The sequence below is a fragment of the Plasmodium coatneyi genome, chromosome 9 (genome assembly GCF_001680005.1).
Source record: "Plasmodium coatneyi strain Hackeri chromosome 9, complete sequence".
Classification (NCBI taxonomy): domain Eukaryota; phylum Apicomplexa; class Aconoidasida; order Haemosporida; family Plasmodiidae; genus Plasmodium; species Plasmodium coatneyi.
Window position 1 is genome coordinate 342,025 of NC_033564.1, and position 13,176 is coordinate 355,200.

At 42.8% G+C, this 13,176-nt stretch overlaps 5 protein-coding genes across 5 annotated transcripts; all 5 read left to right on the plus strand.

Annotated features, from left to right (window-relative positions):
- Positions 1-603: 603 nt before the first annotated feature.
- On the plus strand, positions 604-2,376 carry PCOAH_00024010 (Uncharacterized protein; the record flags this gene model as incomplete). Its single annotated transcript, XM_020059206.1, has 1 exon — positions 604-2,376. One exon carries the CDS (start codon positions 604-606, stop codon positions 2,374-2,376), a length of 1,773 nt encoding a protein of 590 aa, XP_019914881.1.
- A 2,115-nt stretch (positions 2,377-4,491) lies between these two features.
- PCOAH_00024020 (Uncharacterized protein) lies at positions 4,492-7,054 on the plus strand (the record flags this gene model as incomplete). The annotated part of the gene is made up of 3 exons (XM_020059207.1): positions 4,492-6,656; positions 6,800-6,827; positions 6,986-7,054. The coding sequence occupies 3 exons, from the start codon at positions 4,492-4,494 to the stop codon at positions 7,052-7,054; spliced, it is 2,262 nt and encodes a 753-aa protein (XP_019914959.1).
- An 832-nt stretch (positions 7,055-7,886) lies between these two features.
- On the plus strand, positions 7,887-8,561 carry PCOAH_00024030 (D-tyrosyl-tRNA(Tyr) deacylase; the record flags this gene model as incomplete). The annotated part of the gene is made up of 2 exons (XM_020059208.1): positions 7,887-7,925; positions 8,004-8,561. Coding segments are annotated over 2 exons (597 nt in total), but the record flags the coding sequence as incomplete, so codon positions are not given.
- A 324-nt stretch (positions 8,562-8,885) lies between these two features.
- Positions 8,886-9,495, plus strand: PCOAH_00024040 (D-tyrosyl-tRNA(Tyr) deacylase; the record flags this gene model as incomplete). The annotated part of the gene is made up of 2 exons (XM_020059209.1): positions 8,886-9,002; positions 9,271-9,495. 2 exons carry the CDS (start codon positions 8,886-8,888, stop codon positions 9,493-9,495), a joined length of 342 nt encoding a protein of 113 aa, XP_019915177.1.
- A 1,512-nt stretch (positions 9,496-11,007) lies between these two features.
- On the plus strand, positions 11,008-12,015 carry PCOAH_00024050 (Casein kinase ii; the record flags this gene model as incomplete). The annotated part of the gene is made up of 1 exon (XM_020059210.1): positions 11,008-12,015. The coding sequence occupies one exon, from the start codon at positions 11,008-11,010 to the stop codon at positions 12,013-12,015; it is 1,008 nt and encodes a 335-aa protein (XP_019914829.1).
- Between the last annotated feature and the right edge of the window lie 1,161 nt (positions 12,016-13,176).

Genomic DNA, 13,176 nt, shown 5'->3' on the forward strand with positions numbered 1-13,176 from the left:
TTTTTGCCCTTCAAATTTGCAATTTCTCGGTTTTGCAGCTTGGCAGTTCGGCTAATTGGCAAATTGGGAAATTCTCAACTTCACAGCACCAATTTCAGCCACGCCGCTGCCCCTCCAAAGCAAAATCCGTTCTGCAGAAGTTGGCAAAAAATTGCAAAACCGTTATCCCGCATGTCATTTTGCAAAACTCTTCAACGCAAGGAACCATTGACATGTCACATTTTTATTCGTCCCCGGAGGAGGAAATGCTTCAGCGTGGACTGTACTCTTTTTAAAAAAAAAAAAATTGAACAAAAAAAAAAAAAAAAAAAAAAAAAAAAAAAATTATTATGGCTAGTTACCTGTCATGTTATGGTCAGGTAAAAACTTAAAAAAAAAAAAATTCAGAATAAAATAAAAGTCGTGTGGTACTGCAAGTCCGTGACCCAGAAAAGAGAATGTAAAGGCCGGAAAGGAGTTAAAAAGCGGACGCAAAAAATACGCCCAAAAGTGGAGTAAGCTACGCCGAGGGGGAAACATATATACATACTACGTGAAAATATACTTGTGTATTTTCTTTGTGCCTGCCCGCCACAAGCGAACCCCAGCTCGAATACAAAAGATATGATGGAAACTGACGCAAGCAGTAGCGCCACGGACGAACCCGCGAAAAACGAGGACTTATTGAACGATGAAAGCGGCATCGTTAAAGGTAGCAATGAGGAACGCGGCAACGTCGAGAGCTTCAAAAGCAGGATGAAGGCTGCGATGAAGATGCCGTCCAGGAAGAAGAAAAAGAGGGAAATAAGGGACGCCGACTCGGATGAAGAGCAGAACACCCTGGAGGTGGAGAAAAAACAAAAGGGAGAAGCAGGAGAAGCCAATTCGAAGGGGGACCAACAACTCGATGGAGACAGTAGCGAAAAGGATGAAAAGAAACCAAACGAGGAGGACTCGGAAGAAGACCCCTCGAATGAAAACAACCCAGGGAAGAGGAAAAGGAAATCAAAATTGAAGAAAAAAGGTGACGAAGAACAAATTAACGAAAGGAATACCCACTCCGCAGAGAACAACTTTACCACAGAAGACAACATCTTTGGGGACGAAAACTTTTCTGATGAGAGCCACAGCAGCGGGGCGGCTCGCAGTAAGCAGGTTGCTGATGGCGGTGAAGACAGCGCAGGTACCGACGATGATGACGACCATACTGATAATGATGACAAACAAAACAGCAAAAGGAAAAAAAAAAAAAAAAAAAAGAGGAAGGTGCGCCCCAGCAAGGATAAAAGTGTGGACGAGGGCGGCCAAAAGAAAAAACTCAAGTCGCCCAAGAAGAAGAGCAAGTTTATAGATAGCGTCGCCGAGGAAGGGGAAGAAGAGACAGAGAGCGAAAGCGATAGCGAGGAGTACGAAGAGGAAGATCTAATCAACGACGACAATGACCAAGGGGGAAAAAAAAAAAAAAAAAAAAAATCATCAAAAAATGGGAAATTATCCACGCTAAGTCTATTGGACGATGAAGGAGATTACAACGATAACGAAGAGATGAACGATTCGGGTAAATCTGAAAAAAAAAAAAAATCCCATTTTGATGAAATATTAGAAAATTTAAAGATGAAAAGGAAAAGAGTGCAAAAGATTTCCGAAGACGAAGGTCTGCAATATTGCGAAAATGTTTTAAACCAAATGATCCTAATGCATGAGCAGGATATAAAAAATATAAAAGAAAAAAAACCAGCAACAGCAAAGTTACAAATAATTGATCAAGTGTGTATGATTCTAACCAAGCCAAAATGGAAACCCTTTTTTATGAAGCTAAATATTTACCACGTCTTAGCATTATGGCTAATGCCACTTTCGAAAAATACACTTCCCAATTTTACCATCCGAACGAATCTATTGAAGGTCATACAACAGCTCCCCATTACTATAAAATCCTTGAGGGGTAGCCAGCTTGGCAAAATAATGACCTACTTACACTCACATAAAGACGAAACAGATGAAAACAAAAAACTCATTAGGACCATTTTGCAAAATTGGATGGGACCCATCATAGGTATTAACACAAATTATAAACAATTTTTAAAAGAAAGACAAAAAAGAATTTTAGAAAATCCAGAATATCACAAGAAAATACTCGAAAAAGCAAAAACATTGATTCCAGATTCGATTAGCATTGAGAAGGAGGAAGAGCAAAATGAATTGAAGAAACATGCCACCATACCCTTCAACAGTGAGTGCTCCTTTTTAATTAACGTCCCTTCTTCTGTGCCTAGCTCTAGCAAGAAAATATTGCCCAAAAGTAAAATTAAGAGGCTTACCGATAATATGAAAATGTTGAAGAGGGCGCGGAAGTCTCAGAAGGTCTCCATTGAGGGCAAGGGCGTTGCCATATAGGCGGTATGCACACATGCACGCATATATACATATGTACATATATGTATATACCCCCTATGTGTGTCCCTTCGCTGTTTTAACTTCCCTTTAAAGGGGGACATTTTGCCCAATACCAAAGGGGAGTCTCTTTGATGGGATTTTCCCCCGTTAGTAACACTCACATGAGCTCCCATTTGAGCGTTACTTTTGCAGTGTCGTTTATGAGTTCACTTCACGTGCGTGCTCCATTTAAGTGTCCTTTTATCATGCGCGCACGGAATGGTTAACACCCGATCCATTGCATGATGTGCCACCAGGTGGGGCTTTACCCATTTCGGGTGCTACCTAATTACTTGAAAGTGATTTACATGCTGGGCTAGCCATCCATTCTGGCTAAGTCGCCCTAACCAAAGCGCATCAATCGACCCTCTTTTGGGGGCCATTTTTTGTGGTAATTTTTCTCAACCGGTTTATGCACCCACCCCAATTTGAGTCAACCCAAATTTATTTCTTCCACTTCAGTCCGCTTTTTCTTTTTTTTTCTTTTTTTTTTTTTGTGTAGAACTGAGTGTAAGGCATCAATCTGATGACAGGCACAACAAAACAGCCAAGTTAATTAATATATAAAAATTGCGAAAAAAAAAACACATGCAATGGTATACATATAATATGTACATCCTTATCTCCATGGCGGTAACTGTAGAGCCCCCCCCCATGCGTATTCGAAATTTGTTCTGCGCGGTGCATCACCAACTTAGAAAAAAACAAAATACGCCGCCAGGGTTGGCTCACTAAGTGTTATCAGCACGCTACGCTATTGCAAGTGGGAGTGATAACTGTACTTTCACCCCTCCGTGCATTTCTTCACCGTTGGTATGTGTTGCTAACGAACTGCGGTGGAGCAAAACACGCAAGTTCAAACCGTTTCGTCGTTACATGTGCAGTATTGAGCATATACCATTGGTAAAGGGAGCAAAAAATTAGGGTGGGAGCCTCTGCGTGAATGTAATAATATGGCACCGTAAGATAAGTACCCTCTATGCGTCGACAGAATGACGGAGCATGCAAGAAAAAAAAAAAAAAAGTTTAACAGGTTCGTTTTAGAACAGTTCTTTCGGTAGAAATGTAAATATAAATATGTAGATAAGTTATTTTATTTTTATGACTTACTAAAAATCGCGAAGTTATCACAAGCAACTCTTCTATGGAATATTTTTTCGTTTTTTTTTTCTTCTTTTTTTTACCCTCTCGTTGAACCCAATGACACAGAAATGCCGCGCATAGTGTAACTTTGCCACGCTGAAATAGTTGAATATTCGTGCATCCGCCCCGGGAGGAAGCAAAAAAATAAAGTGCGTATATACGTTTATATATGTGTAGGTGTGTATTTTGTGCGCGCCTACATAAGTGCAGGGGTGATTTACTGCCATCTGGGAGTGCTATACACCGCCACATTTTTTTTTTTTTTTTTTTTTTTATTTTGCTTCACCGTGTGCCGCCCCAATGAGTTTCCTTCTCGCTTTGTTCGTCTCCTTGTACAGCATCTTCATGCGCAAAAGTAAAATTGTCGTGGGTGAAACATTGAAGGAGTATAAAAGCAAAGGACGCACCACTGATAATCAGTACTTCTACATTCACATAAGTCTGCACGAATGATGTGGCAACGTGGGGATATGTGCGGTACGGCGGGGGGGATATTTCGAGCAGTCGGGCCGGACCAACGGCAGTTCTCCAAAAGGGCTGGGACTGCAGCGAAGAGTGCAAAAAAATGGGTGCATAAAAATGGCCGCCAAAAATGCATTACAAAAATGCGTTACAATAATGGGTGAAAAAAATGACTTCAAAAAATAACTGCGTAAAAGTGTGCAGCAAAAGAGCTCGCAAAAATGCCTCCACAAAAATAACTGCGCAAAATTTCACGCGCAAAAATAAATTGAGCAAACCATCGCGCATCACGATTTAACGAAAATGCGCGTGCTGTCCCAGCGCCTGGCCTGAGGAGTTCCCCCCGAGCAGCCCCTTTCTCGGCATCGCCAACATCGCCGTAAATAGCTCCTTTTCCGCATGGAAAAAAAAGGCACATGCGTGACACAAGGAAAGAACAAAGAGGGGGGAACGCCGAAGGCACGATGAAAGATGGCGCAGCGGCTGTGCGAAGGAGCGCCAGTGTACCCTAATGAACACTCAGTAGCCTCCTCCCCGAAAGACGCAGCCACATCCCCAAACGGACAACTCAACCAAAACGCGGCCAAAAAAGGTACACACAAAATAAGAAGAGATCAAGCATTCAGAAATTTTATCTACCAAAATATTTTCAACAGGGATTGTTTTACAAATATATTTAAAAAAAAAATTGACCAAAACGTAGGAAGGGAATGTAACGACCAGGATAATCACACCAGCAGAAATGAGGAAGACGTCTGTGTGCGTAGCCAACTCCCATGTGAAGATGAAGAATACATGCTCTTTTTAAGCTACATATACAATGACGTAGCGTCATTTATTGAGATCAATAAAAATGAGCATTTAAAAAATTCCAACTACGCTGATCTTGAAGACCTCATTTTGGAAATCTGCGGGACCGTCGGCCGTGATGCCTTCCATAACATAAAGTCGATTTTTAAGTCGCCCGAGGGGGGCGCGCCAAGGAAGGAGACTGTGTGCAATAATGCAGATAATGTGGATGGAGGGGACTTAAATAACTATGCTTCAGATCCATACAATCATGATTCACGTGCTGACAAGGGAAAGAGTAAATCCCTTCGAAGTCACTCCCCCAGCGAGAAGGACTCCTCCTTCTTCTTCATACCCCCCATGGAATGCCTAGTTACGCATATTCACAAATTGACCTCAAAAAAAGATGATGCAAATAACGTTTCCCATTTCTCATCTGACGTTAATGAATTTTTAAAAAACAACAACTTCGATAAACACCCCATTTATTGTTCATTCCAAAGGGGGCATAAACCGAGAGAGGAGGCAAACCTCTCCTTCCAATGTGAACTGTCACACGCGCAGACGGGGCGGGTACAGCATCCCCCCTGCAATTGTTGCCGTAGTAACGGTCGTAATAATCTGCACAGCGAAGTTGATACATCCGCCCCAGACGTCCCCCCAACGCACAGTCAGGAGGAGATCACCCCCAATGAGAAGAAACATGATGAAGAGGGGGTTCAATATATACATACCCATTTTCTACCATCAGAGCATACACAAGTGGGCACCAATTTTGAGGTCAGCTCGAACAATGGTAAATCTGCCATCCTTGTGGATATCCACAACTTCAACGAAAATGAAGCCATTTTGGCGAACAAGAAGAGTCCTGACGAATTAACCTCTTCCCTGCTGAATGGTACTACTCGTTCGGATGAGGGCGGTGGAATTTACTTCTCCTTTTCCCGACCCAACTATGCTAACAATTCAGACCTGAATGGAGCGGCGCAAGGGAATTCCCCCCATGATGGTCCTGAAGGTGATGACTATAATGATGATGATGTCGTTTCAGTGAGGAAGGAAACAATAGGCGGTCCCTTTTTGCGGGAGGAAAAATTCATGAATGGTAGCTTGCAGGGGGACGGGGAGACCCACAGGAGCATACATCATTACAGTCAGTCCAACCAAGACGATGAAGTATTCGAGGGCTGCCTTGACGAATATGTTAAGCCCGCAAGCGGCCCTAACGACAACCAAGACACGGACACCAACGATGATGACTCCAAAGCCGACGCAGACAGCGAAGAACAAGACGTCGCAGATAAGATGGACGGGGTTGCAAGTGAAGTGGGTGGCACCAACGGGGTAAATACGCCCAGCCAGGACCACCACGCCGATGAGCAGACAAGCAACAATTTCAAACGAGAAGAAAACATTCATCTGTGTGACGAACAGAATAGTGACCTATTGGAGGATGATAAAGAGGGCATCCTCAAAACAGAAGGGAATGACTCCCCAAAAGAGCAGCCCCTAAAAAGGGAACCCCCCAAGATGGAACAACAGAATGAAACTCCCCAAAGAATAATCCAGGTGGACCACAAAGAATACCTGGAAAAACAGCAAAAGATGGTGAAAAATAAAACATACGCAGAGCCTGAATGTAGGAAAGAATTTACAAAAAATGAAAATCCCCACGATGACTATTACCACTTTAAGTACTTAAACAACTGCGAAAAAGTTTCCAAGCCATACCAGTACACAAAGGTGGAAAAGAAGGCCAACATTCAGGTGACGCCATCTCCCTTCCCACAGTTTTTGAGGGACATTCAAATTTACAATATCAGTCAGAAGAAAATCCGCCTAAAAAAGTAGGCCCCCCTTTGCGCTTGGCATGTTGACAGGGGCACTATTATGTGTGTCCTCGCCGTCCGTAAAATTGATCACACACATGTGCGTACACCATGCTTATATACATAAATATATATATATATATTTTTTTTTTTCTGCATAGAACGAACATACCGCTGAGGAAGGACGACGTAGGCCTGCACAGAATGACAACCCATGGGGAACGTGCCCGCTGCACATATTCTCACTATTTTTATCGTTCAAGCGGATTTTTACCGCGTAATCCACGCGCACAAATGGAGTTTTTCACCCCCATGATATATGTTTCACCTTCCCCCCATTTTCACAGGCCGATGCAGGGATCACAGAAAAGACGACCAACAAGAAAAAAAGGCAAACCAGAAAAAGGACAAAATGATCGTTACAATTATGGCCGTTGTGATGGTGCCAGCAGGACAGGGGAATTTTACTCATACCTGCTTCGCTCTGTGTTTCTTTTTTTTTCCTTTTTTTGTAGCACTGCCTTAATTTTTCCCCCCACTGTGCTAATCCCACCGTTATATTTGTTCCTCCTGTGAGGACGCCAACAAAATTCTTTCCTTCCTTTGTTCCGTTCTTTTTGGCTCCGCTTCGCTTCGGCCTACACAACGTTTGTAGTCCTCCTATATAGGAGTAAACCTTTTTGCTTTTATTATATTTAATTTTTTGGACTTTTTTTTTTCCGTTTTAAGTAAACTTTTTAATTTAGCCGCTCCTGTATGGAGAGTTGACGTCAGAAGAAGTCACCCACGATGGGAGGTTCCCGTGGGGGGCATTCTGATATGCATCCCCACCATGTCACTATTTGCAGCTTTATTTTGGCTGTCCCCGTACATCCCTCCCTACAATGCGTTAAAGGTGGAGAAACGTAACCATTGAGGGAAGACCACCTGGTACAGTCGATACGCTTACATATGGGTGATCACATAAACGACGGGTGCGCTGCATGACGAGGCAACACGAAAAAGGAGCGTGCAGAATATCCGTTCCTGCGAGGTGAAAAAAAAAAAAATATATATATATACCATATGGGTATAAACCTTTCTGTGTTAATTTTTTTGTGGCCTTCTATCCAAGCTTTCATCTCGGATAGATTCTCAGCGAGTCCATCGAGGAACCTCCAAATGGGGTTTCATCCACCCTGTAAGGAGGAGATTACCGCTTAGAAGGGTAGGGCCGACATATATTTTTCCCCCCTTTTCGCCGCAGCAGGAGTATACTCTGGTGCAGGGTATAGCCTTCTGCTAGCGGTAAGGTAGCGCTGCGTAGGGAATAGCCCAACCCCCCGTCAACAGGCAGACACAAAGTATAGCTACATTGCCACATAGTCCCTTAGATTACTGACAGAGCTGCTTGCGAAAAGACCCCACCACAATACACCTGATCAGAACAAAATGCGAGTCATCATTCAGCGCGTTAAAAATGCCGCGCTCAGTGTAATCAAAGAAGGCAGCAACGAAACGGAAAAGCAGTTAGAACTTTTTAGCGAAATAAAAAATGGAATTATCTGCTTCGTGGGAATACACAAAAACGACAGTTGGAAGGATGCGCAGTACATCATTCGGAAGTGTCTGAACCTACGACTGTGGTCAGATGGTAACAAAAGTTGGGATAAAAGTGTGAAAGATTTAAATTACGAAGTTTTGGTTGTCTCTCAATTTACCCTTTTTGCTAACACGAAAAAGGGAAACAAGCCAGACTTCCACTTAGCCAAAGAACCGAAAGAAGCCCTAGATATGTACAACAAAATGGTCGAGCAATTTGTTAAGGACTACAATCAGGAGAAAATAAAAACTGGAAAATTCGGATGCTACATGAATATACAAGTGACCAATGATGGACCTGTTACTATTTTTATTGACAGCCACGACGTCAATTTGGATAACTGATTTGGAAGGAAAGTAAACACCTACGCCGTGATAGGCCCAAATGGACGTGTGGTGCACCCAGAAAAAATCGTCACTCCGTGTGTGCCGCTGCGCGCAGTGTTCCATTCTACTGCTCTGTATTATTTTATTTTTATTTATTTTTTTTTTGTTTTTCATGCATTGTCAACAGATAAATACATGGGGTTTCTTCACCCACGAGAGGAAATTACCACGTCGCGCGTATCTCCATTTTGCGCTTCCAACTAGCCAAAATAAAAAAAAAAAAAAAAAAAAAAAAACTTTGCAAACTTTTAACACACTTGGCAATCTCGCCAAAACAGAATGACCCTTCTGAACAAGAATCGAATTGACGCCCTCCTGCCCCAGTGGAGTTACAAAACCAAGAAGGGATGCTACAACTACATACAGAGGAAGGTCGTATTCCCCTCCTTCACGCAGGTAAAGCTGCACATTCCATAAGTGCACAACATCTAATGAAATCGTTATGATGGACAACGATGAGGGCGTCAATAGGAGGTTTATGTTATGCTCCTAGGACAGTGGTGCAAATATTTTCCTCATGAGTGTTTGCCCTACGATGAAGAGCAACATAAATTCATACCTGTGAAACAGTTAATCTGTTCGTAAGGGCAGTGTGTATCCTGCCCGCGAAGTTGCCGGTACACCGTTGCATCGTTACACTGGTGCGCTCCTTTTCCCCCCGCAGGCGAGCACATTCCTGAGAGACATGTTCGACCAGAATGAGAAGATGAACCACCACTGCAAGTACACGAGCGACTACACCAAAGTTAAAATAAAAATGTACACTCACACGTTGAAAGGGGTAACAGAAAAGGACGTGGCGTTCGCAAACCTCGTGGATAGCGCACTGAATAATTATGCTTATGAAGTGGTAAAGGAAAATCACTCAACGGAGAAGGGAGACACTTAAATGGTGCGTCCACCATAGGGTTTTTTTTTTTTTTTTAAATCGTGATAAATTCTCCGTGGAAAATACGTAACTGTTATTATGTACGTTTCTCCTACTATGTGAGTTCCTTTTTCCCGTTCGGTGTATATCCTTCAAGGGGTAATTTTCTTCTTTTTCTTTCCATCTCGATGCTCTACTGACGAAATATAGCACGTGTGAAGGCGCTCTTCACCGGGAGGTTAATTCGTCAACCAGGCAAACTTCCAACGGGAGCTGTGTTGGCACGTGAAAAAAAATATGGTTGCCTACTACCACAGCTTCTCCCTCTGAAAGGGCAAACTACCCCTTCGCAAGGAATCCCAAAAGGTTTTTTTAACAGAGTGGCACGACGCTTACCACACAAATCCCGCATCACGGGTGGCGTAGTAGAGTTAGCGCAGTAGGGTACCCTTTTTGGCGTACACTCATGCACTCCCCGGCAAGTTTTCGCCTTGCCCGCAAAATATCTATATTGGCACCTCACGTGGGAATGCTGACAAACCTACACGACAAGAGGTAATATTTCTCCAACGTGGGTGGCGCACCCGTGCCCGTAGTGAACGAGAAGCCACATGAAAGTGCAATCATATGAATACGCACAAGAGCGTAATATATATGCTTATGGGCGACCCTGTTCACGGACCGCATAAGCATGTGCCTTTACTACGTAGGGGGAATTCTTCACCCTCTTATTAGGGTTATGTTAAAAAAAGGCCCGTGCTAGGATTGCCCGCTCCGGAGGGGTTTAATATTATTTTATGCTTCACTACATTTTATTGTACCTTTTTTTTTTTTCTTCTTTTTTTTTCCTTTCTTTTTTTCCTTCCTCGAGATCTTTTCCTTTTAATTACGTTTTAGAATTTTACTCCTTTATAAAAGTAGCTATCTCGCATGAATGAAGAAAATTTTTTTTCTTTTTTTTAAAAAATATAATTAACATTCCTTCTTTGTGAACCTTTTTCCAAGTGCCTGCTTTTTGCAGAGGGCGAGCCTGTTCGTTAATCTACGGAGATTTGTTGGCTAGAGTCCCAGAGAAAGGGGGTGCGCCACTGCAAAGGCCATTAACGAGGGGAAAACCGCAAATTTCGCCTAAACCGTGAACGCTGCATATATTGAGAAGGCAGAATTTGCTCTGAGGCACGATATCAACCCATTCGTCGAAGGCGCGCTGAGCTGGAACAGACAGTGGGAGAGGAAACGTGTTCGCACTTGTTCATGCACGTACATTTCTGGGGGGGTTGTATATACGAGCATATCATATCGATATTTGCAAAACTGTGGGTGCTGCTCATCAATATTTTGCATAGTGTGAACTTTGTACAGTTGGCCACCATATACACGTGTATCATTTCGCAGGGACCAGTACACCATATTATCGCAGAGACCCGTTTTTCCCCATCAATTTGCTTATTCTCCCGTGGTAGGACGCCACGCATTGATACGCCCCACAGAGGGGAACCCCCTTTTTCCTGCCCCATCCTTCAAACGAAAGAAATGTCTTCCAGCTCCATCAGCAAGAGGATCTACATTCCCAAGTATTACGCTGATGTAAATATTCATAAGCCGAAGGAATATTATGACTACGATAACTTGGAGCTACAATGGAACAAGCCCAACAGATACGAAATTATGAAAAAGATTGGGAGGGGAAAGTACAGCGAAGTGTTTAATGGGTTCGACACGGAGTACAACAGGCCCTGTGCAATAAAAGTATTAAAACCGGTGAAGAAAAAAAAAATAAAAAGAGAAATAAAAATTTTGCAAAACTTACATGGAGGACCAAACATTATTAAGCTGTTAGACATAGTAAAAGATCCAGTCACCAAAACTCCTTCCCTCATTTTTGAGTACATAAATAACATCGATTTTAAGACGCTATATCCAAAATTTACGGATAAGGATATACGTTACTATATTTATCAGATTCTGAAAGCCTTAGATTATTGCCACAGTCAGGGCATCATGCATAGGGATGTGAAGCCACACAATATTATGATCGACCATGAGAACAAGCAAATTAGACTAATAGATTGGGGCTTAGCTGAATTTTATCACCCTGGACAAGAATACAACGTAAGGGTAGCAAGCAGGTATTACAAAGGACCCGAACTGCTGATCGATCTGCAGCTGTATGATTATTCTCTAGACATTTGGAGTTTAGGATGTATGCTTGCTGGTATGATATTTAAAAAGGAACCTTTTTTTTGTGGACATGATAATTATGATCAGCTTGTAAAAATTGCAAAAGTCTTAGGCACGGATGATCTTCATGCCTACTTAAAAAAATACAACATAAAGTTGAAGCCACATTATTTAAACATCCTGGGAGAATATGAGAGGAAACCCTGGTCTCATTTCCTCACTCAGTCCAATATTGATATTGCCAAGGATGAAGTCATTGACCTCATCGATAAGATGCTGATTTACGACCACGCCAAGAGGATTGCCCCGAAGGAAGCCATGGAGCATCCCTACTTTAGCGAGGTTCGCGAGGAGGCCTAACCGTCCCTCCGGGGAAGCGTGCACACATGCAACCGTGTAGACGTGTAGACGTGTAGACGTGTAGAGGTGTAACCATGTGGGGGTGGTCATCTTGACAGCAGTGCAAAAACAGGTTGTACCATCACCGTCGACCTAACACTGGGCCAGCGTCCTCCTTCCATTTTTGTAACATACACACTGTTAATATGAACACAAGTTCACTTTTTTTTTTTTTTTTTTTTTCTTATCCATTTTTGTGCCCCTCTGCGTACCTCCACTTATAAAGGCCTGGCCCATTTAACCAACGCAGCAGTGCAAAGCGAGTGCACCTATGACATGATTTCCCAAGTGGGTATTACAACACCTGCATGTACCATACGGGTAGACTATTGCACCTTTGTCTGACCCCCTCTATGCATGTGCATGCGTATGCCCGTCTACTGAGCACAACCCTCCTACCCTATTGTTAAGCTGGTAAACTGCTAAGCTATTAAACTGTTACATTGTTAAGATTTTTCTTTTTTTTAATTTTCACGCGGCTGTTTTTTACGTGCAGCTCTATACGCAGTCCCCATTTTGTGGAAAGTGATCCACCAAAAGAAGGATGTTGAGGTTGGTGAACATTACGCCATACTGCGAAAGGCAAATTAGCTCTTTTTCGTAAAAAGAAGGGAACGCGCAGAGTTGCTGTCCTCCTTTCGCACATGTGTGACATTGGGGAAAGTCCCCCCAGGTGGACCATCAAAAGAAAGGAGACCCCCACTTAGACATAACTTCACCTTATCAGAAAAAGGGGCAAAAAAAAGGTCCCCAAATGATCGCTTCCACATTTGCAAAAAAAAAAAAAAAAAATGACTCCACGAAAAATGCCCCTCATTTTCACCCCTCCGTTCGTTCCTTTTGCTATTTTACGAATAAGCGCGTTTGAGGTGTGGCCCTCGTATTCACCTCTTCCCATTTTTTAGTCACCACTGCACTGCTCACGTCACTCAAAATTGTGACAAAACGCGACTAGCTAAAGCGAAAGTTACCTTGCGGGGGATACATAGCGGTACGTACATTTTATAACCCCAGCTAGCAGATAAAAAGCCGTTTGCACAGTGCATACTTGTTGGCATCCGTGCTTGGTGAGATCCTCTTGGGTGGACTCGGCTAATTTGTTCACGTATTTTTCACCCATCT